Raw genomic sequence first — 25,224 nt, 5'->3', positions numbered from 1 at the left:
TTTCAGTATTTCCCTTAAATGGCTGCAGTCTAAATAAAAATGCTTAAATACAAATGTTTAATAGCACAAAATATACTTCCGTCCTTTTTGTACATCCTCACTAACTGTTTAGTACTTGACTTGCCATTTTGGACACTTTATAAACAACAAAATATGAACTCACTGCATGAAATGTGTGGCTTTAGGAGTGTGTTCAAAATGATAGAAATGAAATGTATGTATAAGTTTTTTTTTATTTTATGTTTTGGTTGTGAGTGAAAGTAAGAAATACAAGAAGACACAGTCTGGAGGAGCATTATAATGCAGCATTGTTTCACCTTTTGGCAGGATATGAGAAATATGGGAACCAGGCAAATAAACTACACTACTGACCTAAAGTATACTATGTGAACATGCTTAGCTTGTCTAGAAAGTTTTTGATTGTTTTTTTTTATATTGTAATACACAAATGAATTGAATCTAATACTAAACCAAATAATATAGATCTCCATTGATCCATAGAATTAGAACTTAATAAAGTCAGATACATGCTATCTATTTAGCTATGTTTGTCACTGTGGCTCTAGTTATGAGCATTTCACAAAGCAACTTATGGCTATCACAATGATTAACCTTACACTAAGAAGAAATTGGCCTACTAATGCCTATAGTAGTCACACTCAGCATTCCTGGCATACTTCTGTAGCCACCTTGTGATATGACATACACAGTAATTAACAATGACTAGTGAAGGCTGGCTCATCAAGAGAAAGGCTGACATTTCTAATGGAGCAAGTTTTTGCTGTGGATGGTGTAGGGGTATATATATAATGGTTGCTACTCTGAAAGGTATAATCAATACCGCTAGTTAATAGTTTTGAAACTTTGGCCTATTTCTTTTTCTATCTTTTTTTTTTTTACCAAAGAAACTGAAGCTGTGCTATATTATGAATTAAAAATAAAATGAAACAAATAAGGTTTCTGTGTCATATCTCATCCAAAAGAGTAAATACTTAAAATTTGTTCATGTGAATATTTGTTGAAGAACAGCAAATCTTGGCTAATTAATATGATTATAAATAAATATATAAAAGAAAGAATTTAAAATATGTTGTTCTTATGAATTGTTTTTCTCTCAGCAGAATTCTGCCATGCCACATTCAGATGGTGTTCAGACATGGGTCAAGCAGTTGGCAGCACTATCTCACAAGTCTTCAGGCCATTTAGCAGAATTGGCTAAGAATACAAAAGAAGATAGTAAGTTGAATAGAACAAGATCTCTAGTTAGGATTGGAAAAGTTTTAGTTTAAAATTAGAACTGTAAAGTAACTATACTGAAAGATTGAATAATTGTGTATTCAATCGATAATGACAGCATTTTTTCTTTTGTTAACAGATGAGCCATCATTATCTAAAAAACCTCCTCAAGGTTTGAACAGGAAGAGACCAGGTACAGGGAGAAAGCTGCCTTCAATCCCTACAGATAAAAGTCCTGTCAGCAGTGAACACAGTTCATTTGTCGGTGACCACGATCGCTCTGTGGAAGACATGAGGCATGAAAGGACACCTGACTTGTGTGGGAGTAAACTCAATGGCACATCAGCTGTAAATGGCAGATCTCCAAGAATATCTAGTCAGGCTTATTCTAGGAGCAGAATTGGTAGTAATGGTTACCAAGACAATGATTCTTTAACAAATGTCACAATGAGTAGTCCCAGCACATCTGCCAGGTCTAGGAGCAGTGTGGACACTGAGCTTCTCCTTCAAGATACAGAAACTGTCATGGCTGCCATGGAGGCCAGAATAGTCTACAAATCAAGCCATGACAACAAACGTTCCCAGAGCACTGAGTCTGATACTGATGTGTCCAGCACAGTGGCATTGGTTAATGGTGATGAGCATTATGTTAAACCAACATTATACAAAAGCCCAAGGGATGCCTTATCAAAAAGACAACAGAAAGACTCACCTGCTAAGACATTAAATCATGCAAGCTCAACACCTCCAGCTGCACCTGGCAAAAAAATGGTTGGAAGATCTTACTCTCAGACTGTGGCCTCTCGCTCACGAAGCATGGCTTCTCCTAGAAGTATAACTTCTGTAACCAGTGCTAACACTGGAAGAAAGTCTTTAATCTCAGATGTACTTGCTGGTCGTAGAGACAGTTTTGATAATGACAGTATTATATCTGATGTTAGTTCAGACACTGGTGATGGCAGTTTTTCTCGGTCCTCATCCAAAGGAAAAGGCAACATCACCATGACCAAACCCAACAGAGCTTTCCAACTTCGACGCGCTCGTGCAGATAGCTTTGATGAACCTTCAACTCCCCGCTCAGGTAAATCTTTAAAATCTGGCACAAGTAGTTCTTCCATAAGATCCTCAAGTGTTCACAGCACTACAAGGACTAGGTCTCTGATAGAGACTCAACGAAGTGAAGCTACAAGTCTTGGGGCTCAGATTGTACGAAAGAGTAGGGTAAATAATACTTTAGAATCAGTACAAAAAGCTAACAGCAACTCAAATATCTCTTCAAATATGAACAACAAATTAGGTCAGAAAATGCAACGTGCAAGTTCACTAACAATGGCACATCAATCAGCAATGACAGCTGCTAAAAGGGAACCTACTCCAAAGTCTCACATAAGGACCACTCCTACAGGACTGACTAGAAGTGGTTTAGCGATCACTGGCCTCAGCAGCAGGAGTCAGTCACAGCCAGGCAGCAGATCCAATTCTCCCAAAAATGCAGAAAGATTGGCTTGGAAGCGTAGAAAAGAATATGACCCTCGTAAGGCTGTTGCAGAAGCAAAGGCCAAGGTGAAAGAGCCAGGTGTGACCATGAGGCCAAAACCTTCTGCCAGTGCAAATATCAGGAGGAGGATGATAAGATCTGCATCTTTTACTGACTCTCACAAGCTGGCTTTGTCCATGCAGTCTGCAACATCTAGCACTCAAGACTTTACTTCTCTAGAGAGCTCAAGTCATCAGGAGGGTCCCAGGAGAGCATTCATTCCATTTCAAGGTTCTTTACGCTCAGAAAGATCTCACCACAGTGCAGATGAAGACGACAGCTTGGTCTCAGCCAATACAACACAGGTATTTCTTTCTTTGCTTTTACTTAATAAATGTCTGTTGCAGTTTGCAAAATGAAGCAAGTTTTTTTGTGGCTAAGTTTGTTTCTTTATTCATGTTGTTGGTATAGAATGCTGCATGTACACACTGGCTTCAGTTTTTTTTTTTTAATATACTACCTGATACAGTAAGAGCTGAGGTTAATAAAAAAAAGAAACAAAATATAATGTCAATTTTTTTATAAGATTTTTTTTAATATAATTGACATGACAGTAATAATGATTTTCTCTTGTGCACAAATGAATTAATTGCTGATATTGTTTAGCTAGGAATTAAGTGTATTCATTGTCGCTTTAGTGAAGTTGTTGTAAAGTGATTGAGTGGATGGACTCAATATTGTGAGCAATAAAAGTAAACTGCTTTGCATGATGTTTAGCTATTGTCATTGTGACTTGTGTGATATAATTTATTTAATTAGATATTTAATTAGAGTTGGTCCTGTTAAGTTTAGGGGGTTCTAACAGTGAACAAACAGATGGCATACAATAATGCAAGGCAAAATAAATTATGTTTTAAATATAGTAAAATTAAATGAATAAAGAAGTTGAGGGTGTTCGGGAGGGGGGGGGGGGTCTGGATGTTGTCTAGCAATTAAGAGAGATAATCCTGACATGTTAGAAGATCAATATAGGAATCTGTGATCATAGAAGTATGAATAAGTCACCTGTAATTGGCCATAGAAAAGGTTGGCTAGATAAAGTAGCCAGTGGCCTAGTTTAACTATTGATCTTGCACAGTTGGCTAAGAGTATAGGTTTTAGCTGCCTTATATGGATAACGATGCTTTCTTTGATGTGCAATATCAGTCAAGATGGCCAAATCATAAGGTTATTTAGGTGTGTGTCCATGTGGTGGAGGGGGATTATGGGGAAATATTCAGATGTCAGATTCCTCAGCTGGGGCAATTAAAAAATAATTGTCACAGTTACACACTTATCAATAGAATAAAAATCTGTATTCAACAACATTATGATTATAAGACTAAATAAAAAACAATAGTTTTAAATTGATTACATTATGCTAATTAGACTCAATTAAACCAGCTGACATTATGATTATTTACTAAGTTGTTTTTTTTTACTATTGGTAAACAAAATATATTATTTTTCACTACTAACCATTCTCCACATTGATTGTTTACACTGTGAGGCTAAAATTCTAACTTGTCATGTGTTTAGTATGGGCTAGTTGTCTAGTTTTATGTTTGTTGTTATCTTCTGCATGTCTTCATTGAAAGGATTCTTCTAGAAGCCTGATCTCTTTAAGTGCTGCACAACAAATCAAGTCTGCATTTACACCACCGCTTCTTCGTTCCAAGACCATCTCTCCAGATGTGTCTCCACTACGTCACACCCTGTCACTACATCTGAGAAACAGCATGAGTGATGTTGACACAAATTTTTCAACTTTGTCGCTTGTCCGTAATAGTGACCCAAGAGATAGCCCAGCCACTACTGTAGATACTTCTCCACAGGTCTGGATTTGAAGAAATAGTTTATCCACTATAACAAATTTTCACTAGTTATATATTTTTAATATTTGTTTTAAAAAAGTTACAGTGTAACTTAAATTAATTACCATACTCTTATTTCACAATCATTTTTAAACAGTAAAAAAGTGTATGTTTATCTTATTTATTCCACAAAAATCTGTTTAAATTCAGCCCTTTGAATAATGATAAATTGTGATTGTTTGGGGGAAAAAAAAAAGTGAAAACAAATTTAAATGACTATTTTAGCAAATCATATGCATAACTTGCATGTTTGTATAATCAGTGTTAGATAGACATCTTCATGTTGCTTTTAAGGGTTTTGGTCAATGTTCTTACTGTTGGAAATAGATCTTTCTTGCTCTTATTTAACATTAACTTCCAAGGTTCTCATCTTTATTCACTACAGTTACTTTTTGAATCATATAAAAATAATAGGCAAATTAAATTTTGCTTACAATTGGTTTTCAGTTATGTTAAATTTGTCAGGTCAGAGATTGTTTAATTTGTTTCACTTGATTGACAGTTTTGTAGTAGCCAACATTAAATATTTTTTCAGTTTACTAAGTCTTAGTTTCTTAACACTTATATAACTAATTATTTTACTCACCTAGATTATTAAGTGGGCTTCACCACAGATTTAATATTATATGAATTGTAAAATATATTTCATCTAATTATATCCATCTTTGTGTTATTAAAGAATACCATTTAATTAACCCTTATCCCTAAAGTAGTTACATTTTTTCAGCAAGTTAATACAAAAAAATATTTAGCTATTGCCTGTAGCTGGACATTGTCAGTAGCTAGCTGGGAAGGGAATTCTCACCATATATCAGTTTCACAACACTATGACATTACCTTTTTCTTTATTTACAAGATTTGTAGTAATCTTTTAAAAAAATTACCATTTTTTAAATTTGCTTTGCAGGCATCTTATGATTCTCTGATAGTCTCTTCACTCTATCAAATCTCTTTAAAATTAAAAACCACGCTGGACAAATTGGTGGATAAACTAAGGTAAACTTTGCTGCATTTCTTGAAAAGGTTTAATTTCACAATATTGTAAGAATGAATGTCAACTTCTGTAGTAAGATTATAAAACAAGTAGAAATTCACCATTGTCATATTTTGTTTGCCAGCTAATGGTTACATCTCATCATTAAACATCAGAAACACTATTGTTTCTTTTATCAGTTTTAAAAAATGGATATAATCTAATGGAAATACGCACTTCGCTACCTTTAAAATTCTTCTAATGACATGCTTCTCATATAGCCTTTGACAGACAGTCTAACTCCTTGACTTCAGGTGTGGCTCAGATATTGGGTCTGGCAGAACTGTTAACACTGACAGAAGAAGGGTCAAAAATGGGTATCTGGATCCTAAAGCAGTCAGCCTGGCTGGCTATCCACCTAGGAGAAAACAAAATCTCTTTACCCCAAACATTTGTTGTCTTGTGGCTAAACCCGGACATGGGGAAAGGCTTTGGAAGCAACCCTGAGGAAAAAAACAGGAACTGATGACCCAAAAGCTATGTGGAAAGTGAGGCACTGCTGTGTGAATGACAACATTTTGACCATAACCATTGTCCAGGCTTTCATCTTATCCTCCTTGAGATGAGCCTTAGTCCTTAGTGAACAATTTTTTTGTTTCAATATTTACTATTAGCTCAGAATTTCTTCTATTAAAAAGTCTGTAAAAGACACCAATCTACAACTCAAGTGATGAAAAATTGAAGCATTTATTTCAAGCAATACTTGAGCACATAGTAGTATGACTGTTGATAGAACATACATTTCACTTTTTTTTTTCTCTGTTTTCAATGATAAATGAAATATGAAAGCTTAGTTTACTTTATTTTTTGAGCATAAAGTACGAATTGATTTATTTTTGTAAAACTTGCTTATTAGTGCATAGGGAAATGTGTTATCTTTTTTTAAAATCCCTACATCATTAAGATAGCAAAACATTCTTAGCAAGACCATTAAAACATCTCTAATTTTCTGAATGGCAGGGATCAAAATCGCTTGAATACCACACCATCACCATATGATGACTATTTGCCTGATTCCAGCAGAAGTGAAATGCCAGCATGGAAAACAGCAAGTCCAGAGCTAGCAGGAATTCTCAAACATTTGAGAACTTCTGAGAGAAGTGTGCATAGTAAGTGGACCCATAGAATTAGGTCTCTGTTGTTGTTAAGGGGAAGCTGATTTATTTTCTAATTGATTATCTTTTAGTTAAAGGGAAACTCCGAAGGTTTTTCAAATTTGAGTTATTGACTTACCGGTATTTAAATTCTGCGTGAAAAGTTGTAAATATTTTACCATTTTGTATTTAAATGCTTAGAAACATTTATATTTAATAAATTAGTCAGTAAATTCTTGACATCTCAAAAAAAAAAGGGGGATTCTTTGAGATTTTGTTTTAAGCTAGTTCATACGTACTTCCCTCAACAATACTGAAAGAGAAACTACATTTAACCAATCGTATCGCTTCATTCTTACAGTAGCTGTTAGGCTTAGTGACGGCCTAGTCTAGATCTATGATACAGTTATATATATATACTTGTATAAATAGATCTAAAAGCATTGGATAACCAACTCGAGAAACAAAGTAAAATTTTCTTCTAAGCCTTTCCCTGTCCCAAGAAGTAAATAGATCTTGTGTCTCACTGATTCAAACAAACTGGTCAGTGTAAGGCTAGTCGAGATTACCTGTAGTCGGTCATGACAAGACAACCAAGCGATAGTGTTTGTTGTGGTCTGGCGAGAAAATAACACTGCCGTGGTTAATCAAGCATGTAACTCTAGTTTTAATACGCATTTTTTTCTTTGCATACAAGATCCTAGATCTAACTGCATAGACGAAGATATATTTCTTTTACGAGAATGTAAACTTTGCTGTATGGTCTCCCGTTATACAGAAGTCAATAGATTAAATTAAATGTATTTGTGATATCACATAGAAACCCAGTGAAAGTCTGACTGTTTTGGATGCGCAGGGAAATTACGTTGGAAAAACATCGATTACTGCAAATAAAAAAAAGAATAATATATTCATTATCTGTAAATCAAAACAGATATTATATCAAAAATTGCCAAACGCATCGAAGTTTCCCTTTAAAAACAAAAAAAATACTTTGATTTGTTGCCAAATTGTCCTCCATTCAGAACTGTTAGAATACTATGTGAACTGTTCTGTATTCTCTTCCTACATTACCAAATAAGTTTGTGACCATTTCAGTGATCAACTCTGTTTTATTTCCTGATGATGAGAGAACTCAGCAAATCAAACAAATCCGCAGCCAAATGGCCGTCTTTGTTCCTATTGAGCAACCCAGACCTGAGGAAAATGAATGTGCATCTCCTGAGATGGAAGAGCTGAGTGGTCAATTTTAATTCCAGAGATATTTCCAGTCTTTGTACTTGCTAGGATCATAGTTTAGTTTTAAACTTAGAATGAACCAGGCTGCTGTAATCCTTAGAGTACATAATAGTCAATATCTAGTGAAACTAATAATACCTGTGATTTTACTTAAACTACCTTGAAATTTTCTATTGTTAAAATTGTAAAAGTCCTTTTTTTTTTAAGTGTATTCCAAAGTTTTTTTATCAGAAAGATGTTATAGTACTATAGTATTAAACCACATGGTTCTAGTTTTTTAGATACATTTTAGATGTATGTTATTTCAATTATATGTCTTTTTCTTTATATTGTGTTTAAGAATTTTTTTTGAAAGGCAAAGTTGTTTTTTTTACATTGTAAAAAACAAAAAAATACACCAGAAAATCTTTGCTTTTAAAAGTACTCTACACTTAAGATAATGAAATTTTCTACAAAATATTATATCATTGTATGTTAAATTTTGCTTTTACAACATGCAACTCAAAATAGTTATTAACCTCTCATGTAGGCATTCCTGTTTTCATTTAAAACCATATCAAGCCGGTCATTTGTTGGCCACATGCAAAACCAGTTTCCTATAAATAAAGGTACATAACTGGTGAATTTATTTTCAACTGTCTTAGTAACATGACAGAGAACTATATCATCCTATTTTGACATATAATTAAACATACATTAAGTTTCTTGATCTCAAATGTAAAGCTAGTATACTAAGTTCTATTTCACCATTATCTGTACAATGATCAATTGAACATTACTGTACTTGAACTTTTCTTTCTTTCTTTACTGTTAAGGAGTAGTACATCTTTTTTGTAATTGGTTGTTTTTTTTTAGGAATTTTTCTTCGTTTTATGTTTAGGAATTGTAGTTCTAAGATTTTTTGTGTGCGTTAGTTTTCAATAAGTGCAATCTTTAATCTTTCTTAATTTAATTTCTTACAGTACATGTATATTTTCATGTTATTTAATGTGCACTTGTAGATCTATATAACAACTTCACAGAAGGCTTGTTTGAACTACACATAGAGTTATTGATTTCTCAATTGCATTGTTTCAGTGAATAAATATTTCATTTTGTTTCTTAATGAAAAATGATGACAAGTTATGCAGTATTCAGTGCCAAAATAGATCAAATAATGCCTGATATCTTTGAAAGCAGTACCTATATATTTACACATGTCATTTTTTGTACATTTCAAAACATCTTCTGTGATACCTGTATTATGAACTCAAGCTTTCCTTGACTTTGTCGTTTACTTCCTTGATTTCAAGATGGTGCTTAGATATGTGTACATGTTTCTTTTGTTTTATAGAAGCAACATCATCCATCTTTTTATACAGTTTTTCATCTTAGTAATTGTGTACTCAGCATGATGCAGAACTTGGCAGTCTGTAGAGTTCAGTTAGTTGCTTGAACAATACAGCTTCTGGTAGGCCTAGAGCTGAGTTAGTTACTTGAAACATGATCTGAATCATAGCATGTGATTGTACTTGTACCTCTGTTACACTGCACTGTACTGCCTGTTTATATTAGTAGAAAATGTAAGACAAATGAATAACAAAGATGATTGAAGTATACTGTCTCTTACAATCAATGTCTTTTCAGTTCCCTGGTACATCATTCAAAAAGATTTGTATACAAGCCTGAACTCATAAAACTATCTGATTTCATAATGTCTTTCTCTTTTTTTTTTTTCATCCTAGACTAGTGTCTTTTATGAATCTTCTGATGTACAGTGTAGGCTATATGTAAGTTAGTAAACACTGACCCTGCTCCTTAACAATAGCTATGCATAATGTTGTTTGTGCACATGTCAGTGTTGAAAGATTGTGATTTGATTCTAATTTGGTGTCTGTCCACATAATATGTAACTCACAAGTGTTGAGTTGATTACACTATTGTTTGCCAAGTATAAATGGGATTGTTTCAATATACTGTGGCTTCTTCATATGCCAAGTTTTGTTTTTAAAGTTCTGTTAACATGTTGAATGTTTTAATAAATATTGCTTCATTTTAACACAGAATTAAAAGGCTCTTGTTTTTATTTAAAACTTATGTTCTTGTCAATTTTTAGGTCCAAAAAAAAATATTTTTACCTGTAATATAATTAAATAACATATTGTTCAAAAAAACAACAACAACAACAAACTAATAGAGCAACAAGAGACATTTATGTTTCAGGTTTTGTTGCACGGAAGGCAATTTCAATGAACTTGTCAAAAGGTGTATGCGTGCTACACATATTTCAAAAATGTACATAGCTTCATTCTGAACAAATGAACGCATTAAGTGTTATAAAATACTTATCTTGGCTTTTAGTTTACTTGCTATTTGATCTTGGCATTTAGTTGTTAGGTTCTTCCGCACTGTGTCCAGTGCAGATAAATAAAACGGAGGTAACAGTCAACTAGCGAAAGGACAACACTATAAGATAGTCAACGCTGATAGCATTACCATACTTGACCTTGGACTATAGTTTGCTTTTTAGAGACAAACGGGTTGCATCTGCGGAGCCTTTTGCTGAGCTCCCACGGAAGCAGACTGGATGTCGAAATCGGCCCACAAGTTACGAAGTTAATCTATTGGTACCTGCCTTCATAATATATAAATTTTGATAATCGAAAACTGAACGCTTGAATGCAAACTGTTTTATTGTTGTTTTTTTGCGTTACGTATTATATTTCTATATGTAGGTCGAAAAAAAATCGATTACCGTACAATCGCAACCTTAATAATTTTTTATTGAATACTTCATTACATGCCTTTACAACTATTTGTTATTACACAGTCATACATACTGTCACAGTCTTAGTTGACATTGCATGATCTAAAGTTCACGTCATGTTAATAGTTTAAAAGACACGTGGAATTCCTGATGTAGAAAACAGGAAGTAGAATGAATAAAGTTAGACTTAGAGGTCAGTCAGTCAAGTCAAGCAGACAAGTGAAGTCAAGTTAGAAGTCAATTGTTATTCTTTGGACCGTGTGGTCAAGTAATATTTTAGTCCGCAACGGACAGTAGCGACTTAGAAAAGTCTGTAGTAATTTCAGTTAGAAAGTAACTTATGGGCAGTTGTTGCCAGTGGTCTTTTGAGACATGTATTAGTTAATCTATATTTCTACACAGTGTTACCCGCTGAGATGCGGACGTGATTTGTAACTAACATATATTGGATACTTTTGATACCGCTGTTATGCGGATAGGATTGTTTATTATTTCTTGACTTGTAGCGCTAACAAAGAGCGCAGTGAATTATTATTGTAGTAAAATAAACTTCATGTTTGTCTGCTGAAACGGACTTAGGTCAGTTTGTACTATTTGTCTTGTCACGTGTCCAGAGCACCTCAGGAAGCAAGAACTCAGTATTACACTATTCAACGTTCATTGACACATACAACTGGAAAATGGAGCAACCACTAGTTCAATCTACTTACTTCTACTGTATACATTAACATACCAACATTCAAGGCATAATTTGTTGGTATGTTAATGTCACCATTAGCTACCTCTCGAGACGTACTCATAACACAGATGTTATCGCGGGAATTCCCCTTGGTCATTGCTGGCTATTCTATTCATTTTTAGTTTCATGTTTCACATTCGCTAGAACACGCCAATCAAAACTCGCTGTACTGGCATATGTATTATGATTAAATTAAAATACAACAAGAGATCTAGGCCTAAACTAATTTTAAAACGAAAAGTGGAAGGATTTGTTTAAACGAACTTTCACAGCAACCTTATGGCGAAAGTCAAGGGCAGTTCCGGATTTGAGGGAGGGCAGGCGGGGCTACTGCGCAGGAGACTCCATAACAAAGGGGGCTCCACATAAAACTATCTCCAGGAGACTCCCTAACAAAGGGGGGCTCCACATAAAACTATCTCCAGGAGACTCCCTAACAAAGTGGGGCTCCACATAAAACTATCTCCAGGAGACTCCCTAACAAAGGGGGGCTCCACATAAAACTATCTCCGAATATCAATGGGTCAGAAACGTTGAAGTTTGTATTTTCACATTCGCCTTTTGACCGCGAACACTTTGATCTTACGTCGGCTGGCAAATAAGAAGTGTTCACTTGTAGCTTGCTAGGAATATGTAAATGTAGCTCCGGATTTACGACAGTGCGTCTACCAAGACCAAGGGCCTTACCCTCCTCAAACTAAAAAATATAGGCCTACACTTTTTAAAACTAAAATATGCATATTAAATATTTTTTAAAGAATGAAAATGAGATTAAATTTACAAGTACTTTATTTCTTTCTTCTAAAATATGCCATATGCTTTTAGATATAATAATTATTATTAATAAGTGTATTAAAATTTGTATTAAAGCTTTCGAAAAAAGTGTAAGGGACTCCACAAAAATTCTGCCCCAGAACCTCAACATAATTAGATCCGGCGCTGGTCAAGGGACATGTGAATACTTAAGACTTAGCCTATATCCATCCTCCCATGCCGTTAGGTGCATTGGGCGTATAGTGGCCATTGAAGCTATCTCCATAAAGATCTGCCACGTCAGAAGTTTTCCCACATGGTGTCCACTGTTCTGAGGCTCTCCGTGAAGGAGGAGGGGGATCGAGATTCGATGAAGAGAGTGAGGGTGTGTGTGTGAGAGAGAGAGAAAGGGGGGTGGAGCACTAGCGGATCCAGAACTTTGGAGTGGGGGGGGGCGATTTTTTTCCAAACCTTAACCCTAACGCCCAGTAAACCCTAACCCTATGCATAAACGTGCGTATTATATGAGAATAAAAAAAGCAGCATTTCTCAACCTTCGGCGAAAAACAAAACAAAGCGTTTTCTTGCTTTTTTCACTGCAGAAACGCATTCTCCTGACATCTACAGCTCATTATTCATCAATAGAGTTCGGGGCGAAGCCCCAACGCCAAAAGCGTTTTCTTGCATTCTTCAATGCAGAAACGCATTCTCCTGACAAGTAGGCCTACAGCTCATTATTCATCAGTGTAGTTCGGGGCGAAGCCCCGACGCCAGAAGCGTTTTCTTGCTTTCTTCATTGCAGAAACGCATTCTCCTGACATAGACAGGTCATTATTTATCAATGGAGTTCGGGGCAAAGCCCCGACGCCAAAAGCGTTTTCTTGCATTCTTCAATGCAGAAACGCATTCTCCTGACAAGTACAGCTCATTATTTATCAGTGTAGTTCGGGGCGAAGCCCCGACGCCAAAAGCGTTTTTTATTTGCATTCTTCACTGCAGAAACACATTCTTCTAACAACTACAGCTCATTATTCATCAGTGGGGTTCCGACGCCAAAAACGTTTTCTTGCATACTTCACAGAAGAAACGCATTCTCCTGACCTAAAGCTCATTATTCATATTATTAAAAAAGGACCTTTAGAATAACATTGTACTTGAAAAATATTCTAATATGAATTTATAGGCCCTTAATACATTGCAAATAAAACCGATTTGTTCCTTGAAAAGATAAGATACCCCACATATTTAGATTTTGGCTTTGAGGATCGCCGCTGAAAAAAAGAATTATTCGATAAATAATATTCATTAAAATTGAAGTATAAATTGTGAATTAATGTCCTAAATTTATTTAACTAGAAAAATATCAGATTGAGTAAAGGTTGGGAAAAGGGACTAAGAAAAGATTATTAGGGTTTAGAACTCATCTCAATCATGACTCTTATACTGAAAAATTTCGTTTGAATTCTAACTTTCTTAAAATAATTATGATAAATTCATGTGAAATTACATAAACTCTGTCTGGAAATGGGAGGGGCGGTAGAGTGAACACGATTAATCCTCGCTCCTTTAATAATTTCTGCCAAAGATTGCATTTAGCATTAAAGAATATGGGTGGGGCAACTCAATTAATTTTGTTCACAAACTATGATTCTCCATAAAAATAGGACCGCCCCCCCCCCCACTCAAACGGCTAGAGTGGGTAGGGCAGTAGCCTACATGCAATCGCCCTACCTTACCGAATCGGCCAAGATACCACTTGAAAGTGTAGGGGGGGGGGCGGGATTGATACCAACGCCCCCTCCCGACCCCACCAAATCAGCCAACATACTAGAGGGAGGGGCGAAATAATCTAAAAATAGGTTGAAATATAAATCATTGATATATATTATTAACATAAGTAATAAATTCGTATACAAATTGTGTGAATTCTATACTACCGCCCCCCCCCCCCCGGATCCGCCAGTGGGGGGGGGGGAGGGCAGTTCCAATTTAACGTAAGACACTATAATTCATGGGCTAAAAAGTATATTGCGGGGATCGTTAAATCGGCGCCTTCGACACGGGGGTCACGGTTAAATGCGGACTGACCTGGGCCGTTTTATTGTGCCAAAAAAAAAAAAAAGGGGGAGGTCATCGGCCAAAAATAAACCATATCTAGCCTAGGAACAAATCCACGAGCGTAGCCGATGTGGGATGCTATAATATATCTTATCTTATAAGTTACAGACTTTACTATCCATGCCAATCTAGTTATGCATTTTAATAAGAGACCTAAACCATAGACTTATATATTAAACCATGGAACTATACTAATGGAACACCAGCTTCGAGTTTTTTACAAAGCCAAAGAGAGTCGAAGTGCCGTCGTGCATCATTTTTGCGCATGGTGCAATGTGGAGAAATCCATGATGATGCCAAAGAAGAGATTTACTCCGTCAGTCCCTTGCAATGGGTGTAAAACTTTCGTACGCTCTATTTGATTAGATGTGTAAAAACTTCATCCATTTTCTGACTATCTGATATAATAGATCAAATTTTCCCGAATAAGAGATCGTCACAAAAGTTGTTTTTTTTCGACCACCCTATAAAATGCCACATTTTTTCAAAAAAATAGAATCTAAATTCCGAAAATACAATCTTTCAGTGTTTCTGTGTTTGGTTTATTTACACTAAATCTGGATGAAGACCTGTCTACCGTTCCGCTAAATGCGTATTTGTTACGATATACTAAATTGCACGAAATAAAAATAAAAATAGGAGGCCTAATACAGTTTTGACACTCCAAGCTACGCATTCCTAATCGTTTTTATTATTATTATTATTATCGAAAGGACTAGGCTATAGGCATACACGTCTCGTGGGAAACAAAGAAAAAGTTCATCTCGGTAATATTTTAGCCTAAATAAAATGACAAAAAAAAAAAAAAAAAACTATAGCCTAATCTAAATTGAAATAGATCTAGAGCTAGATTTTCTTGGACGAATGATACAAAATAAGTATAAATAATAAGTCATAGTCATATGAATCTGATAGATCTAAAACAAATACTGATAGTCATTCATTAATTAATTATTAGAATTACTTGACTACCAACTGGGTATTTTTATTGCCAAAATACAATGTATTTTATGTGCATTTATTAAAAACAACAACCAAAAATTAAGCGTTCGACGCAACTAGATCTAATATTAATAATATAGATTCTAGATTTAGATCCAGAAAGCTACTTCTCTAATTCAGTTTTCTAGTTTAATTCTAGTTAGATCTAGATGTCTAGACCAGTAGATCTTAATCTAGCCAGGGTTTTTGTCATGGAATAGATCTATAAACCTGCAGCCGCCTACTGATCACGATATGACAGATATCTATTACTATTGATGAGATACTCTCTCTACTTCTATATAATATATATATATAGATCTAGATCTAGTAGATCACAGTAATGAGTAAAACTCGATGTGTACTTCCGACTTTAGCTCAACAAGTCTACTCCAAAGTATACTAGTAAAGTCACAAAGTGGAAAGGATCATTATATATTCAAATAAAAAATTTAGAGGCCTAAATGAATCGAATAATCAGTCACTAATTTGACTAATCTAAATTGTTATTTTTTTATAGGCAAGTGTTATTGATGACTTCACTTCTGACTTGTACACGAGTTGCAGAGATTCTAGCTTTTATTTTGATGACATGTTACGATATATCAATGATATTTAGATAAACGCAAGTACCTAGAGGAACAGAGAGAAGGACCATTTAATATAAGGCAAAGAAGTAAGATGTTTATAATCCATCAAACTCACAGAGGACATGTGCCATTTGTGATGGCATTTCATGCATTTACAGAAGCTACAAACTATGCTACAAAAATGATAGGCTTGTCTTTGATTCCTAAGACTTATGAGGAATGCTATGTTTCCAGAGGCTACTCAGCCCCAGCTGTGACCTACATATTATGCCACACTGAGCACAGGCATAACCATTGTCCACCTGTGGTAGAATCAGTTGTTTTTTTTTTTAACCGTCTACCCTCGGCAATTAATTTTCATTGGTGTATACCACACCTTTGTAAGTGACCTCCAGCTGTCTCGTTCTGAAGCTGTATGCAACCAGGTGCTCTCTTATTCTATGTCAGTTAAAGTAAGTTGGCGCCTAAGCTTGTCTTTAAAGCATTTCTGTGGTACTTCTTTATGTGCATATGACATGTTAGGCAAATGGTTTAGCCTATCGGAATGCCATTTCGGAAAGTATAGGTGCTTAAAATGAAACTCCAAATATCTGGACTTCCAGTTACCAAGAAAATAAGCTTAGGTTTCAAAGAGACGACACTGGCATTTCAGCTAAGACGATCAGTGAAATTAATAGCAACTTTAATTGCAGTCCACCAAACAAGATAAAAAAAAACAACAAGTGTGGCTTCAATAGCATTGATGATATTTAGTTTACTTTTATCTCATTTACTAGTATTACTATTTCATTGACTAAGGTTTTTTATTGTCAAATAGGCATAAGTACATGTACTAGTTCCTGCAATTTGATGAAAAATAATAATTAAATTGTGTATAGTCTATATACAAATGTTTATAAGAGATCACAGCTTAGCTTCATTTACTTAATATTTTAAAACTATGATTTTGTGTTCTGACTCTACTCTAAATAAATTATATTTTATTTTAAGAATGCAAAGTTGGAAATTCTGTTCTGATGAAAAAAAAATATTAAACTAAAGTAAATGTTTATGTTTCTTTTGTATTTATTTTTAAATTATTTAGTCATTAAAAATTAATTGCTCATTAACATTTACTTGAAGTAAAGATCAAAAACACAAATTCAATACATGATCAGCTCTCAATTCACGCAGATCACAGCCCATCACTTAAATGTATTTACTGTCAATTCTACAGACTATTCATTTCAAAATGTTGCTTTAAATTGTTATATGACACAATCAAAGTACTGGCACCTCACATTGATGTAGGCCTAAAGCAGCTGAAATTATGACAAATTTTCATTCACTAACTTGTACTGTCATTTATTATCAGACGTGTTAAAACTAATATATATATATATATATATAATTGATTAAGCAGGAGCATCAACAAATCTTGAACAATAATTGTCTACAGAAAAACTTTATTCTTATCCAAACAATATACATTTACAATGTATTTAAACAAGTTAATTTATACAAATCTGTATGGCCTAAAGATTATAGTGTATTTTGAGCATTGTGTGAATACCAAGTTACATTATTACATGAAAATAGTGTACTCATTTTTTTAAATATTCTGGGTAATAAAAATTAACAACTAATATGATACAATAAAATTGAAGCATTAGTCAAATAAAAAAAAAATTTCACTCAAGATCTATGTGAACTCTATGCTTGAAAAAAATCATTTTGAAATTAATTTAAAAAAAAAATAATTATGGTTCTTTAGTCAATGGAATGATAGCAGCAATTATTTAACAATTTCATGATTATCCATTAATCTCAATATACTTATAACTGAAACATAATTCACAAAGTTTAGATACAACCATTTGAAATAATGATTATAATTTTTTTCTTAATTTGCTTAATTCAAATCTAATATAAACAAAATTTCCTCTGTCAAGAAACTTATGATGGAACAACATGCATGTTCTTCTCAGCAAGTTTTGCAAAGGGAATTAAGAATATATGATGTTGCTTTTTTTTTGCCAATATTTTAAACCTTCGCACCAGGTTTTAGTTTTAAGGAGAATGCACCATATTTTATATGTTTACTTTTGATAGATTCTTATTTTAATTTTAAAAAAGTAAAATTTCCCTTACATATCTTGCAATCTATGGGGCAGATGATATAAAGTTTATCAGTTTCTGTGCCCCATGGTTAGTGAGGGTGTCATGTACCCAGCACAACAACCAACCACCTTTTGAAAAAAAATCCCATTTCAGACCTCACAATCTATAGGGCAGATGATGTTAAGGTCATTTGATTCTTTGGCCAGTGCATCATGTGGCCAGCACAACAACCAACCATCTTTACTTTCCAAAACGAAAGTCAGCTACCCATTAGAGTTAGGTGGACTCAGGGGCACCCAAAAATCTAAAAAAATTAAATCTGAGTCTTCACAGAGATTCAAACCCATGACTCCCCAAACTGCCTTTACTTATTCCTTACTATTGCCATGTATCCTTAGCCTTTTGAATTCTGAAATTGAAAATCCCAGTCTTAATCGAACCCAGGAACCCTCAGTTCAGAAGCCAAGTGCTTTACCACTCATTCACTGCACTCCCTATTGTTTTAATGGGGCTCAGATTAATAGTTTTCAAGTACAATATCAAACAGATTTAAAAAATACTAAATCCAAACCTGTTGGCTGAATGACAGGATATACATAAATATGTATAGAGCTTACATCATAATATATATATCTTAAATTAAAATTGGTCCAAGGCTTTTATTTTGCAACATGATGGGATTTTCCTTTCTGGTGGTGTGCTATGCAGGAGTCCAAGAATCTCATCTTTTCTCATAACAGAAAGTTATCTAGTTATAAAAATAAATAAAAGGATTTAAAAAAAAAAATAATTGTGACGTATGTGTTGACCATGCTAAACGTATATATGTTATTAAGTATAATTATATAATTTTGCCATTCTAAAAATAGTCTGTACCTAAAAGGAGCTACTGTGTTAATGTGTAGACATGGCCCTGACCTTAATAGTTATGAATTATTACTAAAGGTGAAGGCAGATATTCAGTTCATTTGATGGACATTGCACTCATCTAAAAGCAACTATAACATATATTATGATTTACATTTTCATGGAAAACTAGTTTTTCAAAAATACAAGTACTTCAGCTTATGAGAAAAGTGCATTGGGAAAAATTGCAGTACCTTACCTTTAAGAGGTGCAACCAATCATTGACTTGTCAGGAATGCATGCCTTTTTCTTGCATTTCCAAACATAACTGTAATTATACAATTAGGCATAATGGCTAATTTCTTTTGAAAACATTAAAATTAAAAAATAATATTATTAAATTGAATACATTGTTGTATCAAACATACAAATTATCAGACATAATTTTGCCTAATTTCATCTAACAGTTTATTGTAAAGGAATGGCCTGCACAACAGCCAAGTATATTAGGCATTCATGAAAGATGAATTTGCTTAAGAGTGTTATAAAAAAAAAAACTAGAGAAAAATGTTAAATTCCATCCCCGATATTTGGATGTTGCTTGACCATGAAAATCACACTTCATAAAACATCTTTTAGATAACTAAACTAAAAATTGTATAGTAGTACTTACAATAAATATTGAATGGATGCCAATATTATTAATGTCTGCCCAGAGAGTAGAAATAGTATAAGTATGATCCTTGAGACATTCTGGTACATCATCAGAACTGGTTGGCATGGTTCTACTTGTTAATAACTGAAACATTACAAACATTTTTTTAAATTTATAATTTATCACAGACTAGAATAGAAATGTTGCCAGGAAAAATACCAATGGTTACAATGCACCTGATGATACTTTTGTAGCCTTAAAATGCACCAAAACTTCATTCATTAAATCTGATAAGAAACATATATGTATCACACAAGTCCAAGTTGATCAGAGTGTCATAGCAAATAATTAACTAGATATGTGAGTTTTATATTAAAGTGCTGAATTTCAGGGGATAGATCCAACTTGACACCACATCATTTATTTTTTCATGAACTCATGGGTCTGGGCATGGCATGGAATGGGAACTATTATTTAATGTATGGTGTGCAGACGAGGCATGGATTATAAATTGTCTTGTATAGATTAGATTGGGTAAAACTTCCCATCGAAGGTAACTTTTACTGATAGATCTGGATCAATTATAAATTTATGGGATCTAGGCCTGCATAAATTTTATCTTTAATTTATATATTTTATGTACATAAATAACTAGTCTAGAATCTATAATTATATCTTAATAATAATTTTTGTAGATGTCATATAATATCTAAAATATTAAGTATAGATCAGTAGATTTAGAATTTTAGCTTGTAAATATTTTTATAATCCAAATCTAAACTGGATCTATATATTGTATATCTATCTAGAATTTAGATCAGTAGATTTAGTATTTTAGCTAGTAAAATACTTTTATATATTCTAAATCTAAACTGGATCTAGATCTAATTATTCTAGAAGCTTAGATCTAGAAGACTAGTTGTCAAGATTTGACTACACTATAGCTAATGCACTAGCTAAGTAGGCCTACTAGATAGATCAAGAGACAGAGTACTAATAGTAATAGACTCTTGCCTCGTTGGGCCTCTCAAATCAGATACAGACTTTAGAGACAATTTAGGAAGGTGAATTTCGATCCAATTCCAAGATCTACAAACTACAAGTTAGAGTCTAGCTAGAGATGCTAGATCTAGTCTAGAAGGGTGATCAATTAAAAATAAAATCAATCATTTCTAAAGTTTGTAAAATTATATTTTATAGATCTAATCTATCTATTTATAATATAGAAATCTATGTCTACTATTTTAATATTTAAAATGATATGGCTTAGAAGCTTAGATCTAGAAAACTAGTTGTCAAGATTTGACTACACTATAGCTAATGCACTAGCTAAGTAGGCCTACTAGATAGATCAAGAGACAGAGTACTAATAGTAATAGACTCTTGCCTCGTTGGGCCTCTCAAATCAGATACAGACTTTAGAGACAATTTAGGAAGGTGAATTTCGATCCAATTCCAAGATCTACAAACTACAAGTTAGAGTCTAGCTAGAGATGCTAGATCACTAGATCTAGTCTAGAAGGGTGATCAATTAAAAATAAAATCAATCATTTCTAAAGTTTGTAAAATTATATTTTATAGATCTAATCTATCTATTTATAATATAGAAATCTATGTCTACTATTTTAATATTTAAAATGATATGGCTTAGAAGCTTAGATCTAGAAGACTAGTTGTCAAGATTTGACTACACTATAGCTAATGCACTAGCTAAGTAGGCCTACTAGATAGATCAAGAGACAGAGTACTAATAGTAATAGACTCTTGCCTCGTTGGGCCTCTCAAATCAGATACAGACTTTAGAGACAATTTAGGAAGGTGAATTTCGATCCAATTCCAAGATCTACAAACTACAAGTTAGAGTCTAGCTAGAGATGCTAGATCTAGTCTAGAAGGGTGATCAATTAAAAATAAAATCAATCATTTCTAAAGTTTGTAAAATTATATTTTATAGATCTAATCTATCTATTTATAATATAGAAATCTATGTCTACTATTTTAATATTTAAAATGATATGGCTGATGATATTAATTATTTTAATTGAGACATTGACATACAAAGAAACAAAATAACTAGATCTTATACTAACTCATAGACTCTACTTATACTTTATTGCATAAATCATTAAACCTTCGAGTTTACGTTCCAGTGAGTTCCACTATCTTGACTTTACTACATTGACTAAAAAGGGCACTATCACGCCAATCACGGTGACTATGATTATTTATAGATCTAGAATACTAGTCTAGATTATTATCTATGATGATGATGATAATCAACTGGTAGAGCTATAATCAGTATAAACTATAATATAATCACTGCATTCGTTTCATTCACTGTCTGTATCAATAATCGTGTGATGTGAAAGTGAAGTCTAGATTTAGATCTAGATTAGATAGAATTGATAGATTATAAATCTACTTTCTACTATTAAAAAGTATTATTATTATAGATCTACATCTACTAATATTAGTACAGGTACTAGATCTAGATCTACAGGCAATACACTATAGCGACTATACAATACACTACACCTATAGACTATAGACTAAGTCATTAAGATGATCGATAGATCTAGAGTATTCTAGAGTTCTAGACGTAGACTAGGTCACTAGATCTATAAACATTCATATTGATCTCATGTATGGTCTAGATCTAGAGAAAATATAGTGGAAATCATGACTTTATTAGATCTATTGAGTTATTTTTTTTTTAAATATCTTTAAATAGATCTAGAACCATGTCCATAGTCTAAGTCTGGGTGTTGTAGATGTTGATTATTCTAGATATAAGAGATATAGATCTATAGATAAGCTCGGTTTTTAAAAAATGCGCATTCGAAATTTAAAATACCCAGATTTAAGTATTAATATACCCATATTGGTAGAGCCGCGTTAATCATTTATTAGATCTATTAAAGCATGTCTATATAAAAGATATTATTATTTTAAAAATATATTATTATATAAAAGATATAGTTGTGAATATTTACTAAAAAAATTAAAATAATGAATTTTTTACTTTTGCCAATTAACACTCTGGCTGGCAAAAAGGATGACTCCTCAATACTGTGAAAAGACGATAACTGCATGAGTTGGTTTGGAATTGTATTTTGTAAGACTAACTTAAAAAAAAAAATCCTTCAAGAGAATAAACGAAAAAAGGTTTGTCAGAAGAAAAGCTGGCTGGACTACGCAAATAATGGACCAGCCTCTCTCTCTTGATATCTTGTTAAGAACATTGGTGACTGGGAAAAGTGGAGGATTTGGTTACGCGGGACAGATGATAATGATTTCATGTACATAAAAAAAAATCCAGATTTTGTGTAAAATACCCAAATATGAAAGTACTGAAAACAGCTATTTTAATGGGGTGGCCTTAAAAAAATAACTTTTGTGACGATCCCTTATTCAGGAAAATTTTATAAATCACAAAACATTGTGAGAAAATGGATGAAATTTTTAGAGATTTAATAAAATAAAGCGTAGGAAAGTTTTACTCTCATTGAAGGTCAGTCCAAGTGACTGGAGGAGTAAATTTCTTCTTTTGCATCCTCCTGAATTTCTCCATATTGCACCATGCGCGAAAAAAAATGCGCGACGGCACTCCCCTAGTAAAAACTAGGAGCTGTTGTTCCATTAGTATAGTTCCATGATTAAACTAGACTGAAAACCGGAAACAAATTCTTATCCTCGATTGTTCGAGACAAATAACGTTGCTGCTCAATTGATTGCAAAGTGCAAGGAAAACAAGACAATTTTAAAGAAGATAATAAACAATAAAACATCGAATATCCAGAGACTTGATGTAGAATAGACTAAGTCATACATCTAATGATCTATCATTCTAGATCTAGAATTTAGATCTAGATTCTTCATCTAATCTATTCTAGATTTTGAAAAGAAAACAAATGGCTGTTTCTTCATCTGACTTATTGAAGGCTCTTCTGTTACCTGCTGGATAATCCTCACAAAAATTAAAAACTAAAAAACAATGATGGTTTTTCCCTGGTTTGTAGGAAATACTGGAAGAAAAAAAAACATTTTTGTTTTTATGATTGCTGAAAGAATATATGCTAAACATATGTTCACATTGAATCCTTTTCCATGAGAATACAAAATGAGACTCTACAGTTTGTCAGCCTTTAAGCTGGTCTTCATTCTTCTGCTTGGTATGGTCTGCCTGTCTCTGATGGCACACCATTACCTATCCAATATGGCTAACTTTGACACCCAGCCTCCATCACATAAAACACGCAGGATAGATAGCTATGCTGATGACCCTGACCCAAACTCTCGGTCATTATCAGCATACCAGCATGAGATAGAAGAACTCCGGCACATCAAAGCATCTGTTAACAATGAGCTCAGGGATCTGGAAAATCGCAGGCTCAAACTTCAATCAGATATCAATGCCTACTCCATGAACATTGACAGCCTTAAAGGTCAGCATGTCAGCTTGAACAAAGAGGTGAATCAAATCAAGCTGGCCCTGGAGCAGTTGAAATTTGAGCAGCAAGAGTCGAAGTCATTTATTCCAAACATAAAGGCTCCTCACAGGATACTGTTGGATGTTGACGTCAATGAGCAGGTCTCCATGCCCTCATCATCACAGCAGTGTTACATGGAGAACTGTTTTGATTTCTCCAGGTGTTCTCTGGTGTCTGGTTTCCCATTTTATTTTTACAACTTAAAAAACTCCCTAGCAGGAGAGGACCTTATTCCTTTCTTGCGGAAGTATGTAAGGGAGAATGTATATGCGACAGATAGTGCTGCTGCAGCCTGCATTTTCATTCTCATTGTTGGAGATACCGCAGATGACGCATCGCTTGACCCTAAGGAGATTGAGAGTTTTCTTCACAGGCTGCCTTATTGGAATGGAGATGGACGTAACCATATTTTAATTAATTTGGCACTCAAAATGAAATCTTCAGATATTTTCAGCAATATTAATCTGGGGAGAGCTATAGTGGCTCAGTCTGCATTTTTAGGATCCAAATTTAGAAATTCATTTGATGTTTTAATACCCCCAAACCTTGGGCCATACAACAATCAAAATATCTGGCAGGATCTACCACGTTTATCTCCTGTCCGAAGAAAGTACATGCTGTCTTATTGGGGTCAGTTTATTCCTCCTGGCTCTGATAACTTATCTGCTAATAATGCAGATGCTATGGAGGTTAAAGGTTATGTCAATAATATGTTCATTCATCGCAAGCCATTGTATGTTGTGGACACCTCCACCTCTGTTTACTCTCATATTGAGCAGGCCATAATCTCTTCCTTAAAGAGCTTCCAGTCCAGTCTTGTTAGCAACTATTTTGTGGATGTTAGCTGTGGTGAGCATGGAGTTGCTGTAGGGGGCCCAGGTGATTGGGCTTTATGTGGCACTGAGGCTGTCCGTAAGGAAAAGATAATTCAGTCCACCTTCACGTTAATTATTTCACCCTTGAACAATGCACTTTATTCTACTTTAGCATTCCAGTCTCGTGTCTATGAAGCACTTAAACATGGCTCTGTGCCAGTCATGCTGGGCTCACTTGGGCAGTTACCCTTCTCTGAAGTCTTGCGCTGGGACCTTGCTGCTATTGTGCTGCCTATGCCTCGAGTGACAGAAATACTTTCTATTTACAATCATTCCCTGATGAACAAATAGCTGCTCTGCGACTTCAGGGTCGTGTCTTTTTCCAAAACTACCTCAGCT

The 25,224-nt window shown here is 34.1% G+C and overlaps 2 protein-coding genes and 1 long non-coding RNA gene across 11 annotated transcripts in view; 2 read left to right on the top strand and 1 right to left on the bottom strand.

The window, feature by feature from the left end:
* The window catches only part of LOC106065192 (centrosomal protein of 170 kDa-like), a 142,131-nt gene extending 132,295 nt beyond the window's left edge, over positions 1 to 9,836 (top strand). For 6 of the 8 annotated variants that reach the window (XM_056024423.1, XM_056024419.1, XM_056024422.1 and 3 more), the window contains 6 exons: positions 1,119 to 1,236; positions 1,376 to 3,078; positions 4,351 to 4,587; positions 5,534 to 5,622; positions 6,620 to 6,768; positions 7,852 to 9,836. In XM_056024423.1, the coding sequence (XP_055880398.1) occupies positions 1,119 to 1,236; positions 1,376 to 3,078; positions 4,351 to 4,587; positions 5,534 to 5,622; positions 6,620 to 6,768; positions 7,852 to 8,006 (2,451 nt within the window). In that variant the 3' untranslated portion in view covers positions 8,007 to 9,836. The remainder of the gene's footprint in view (positions 1 to 1,118; positions 1,237 to 1,375; positions 3,079 to 4,350; positions 4,588 to 5,533; positions 5,623 to 6,619; positions 6,769 to 7,851) is intronic. The other 2 variants (XM_056024420.1, XM_056024424.1) reach the window with 2 other exon arrangements.
* Positions 9,837 to 17,311: 7,475 nt separating this feature from the next.
* LOC129924915 (uncharacterized) lies at positions 17,312 to 19,996 on the bottom strand. 2 transcript variants are annotated; one of them, XR_008776789.1, is made up of 3 exons: positions 19,539 to 19,996; positions 19,120 to 19,193; positions 17,312 to 18,767 (listed from the first exon to the last, which is right to left on the bottom strand). It is a non-coding gene; the product is annotated as an uncharacterized LOC129924915 (long non-coding RNA). The 2 variants fall into 2 exon arrangements; XR_008776790.1 differs by having other exon boundaries at positions 19,125 to 19,193.
* A 3,644-nt stretch (positions 19,997 to 23,640) lies between these two features.
* On the top strand, positions 23,641 to 25,176 carry LOC106074644 (exostosin-like 3). The gene has a single exon (XM_013235451.2). It carries the CDS (start codon positions 23,641 to 23,643, stop codon positions 25,174 to 25,176), a length of 1,536 nt encoding a protein of 511 aa, XP_013090905.2.
* The last annotated feature ends 48 nt before the right edge of the window (positions 25,177 to 25,224 follow it).

The sequence above is a fragment of the Biomphalaria glabrata genome, chromosome 3 (assembly GCF_947242115.1).
Source record: "Biomphalaria glabrata chromosome 3, xgBioGlab47.1, whole genome shotgun sequence".
NCBI classification, from domain to species: domain Eukaryota; kingdom Metazoa; phylum Mollusca; class Gastropoda; family Planorbidae; genus Biomphalaria; species Biomphalaria glabrata.
This window is presented reverse-complemented; position numbering and strand designations above follow the sequence as displayed.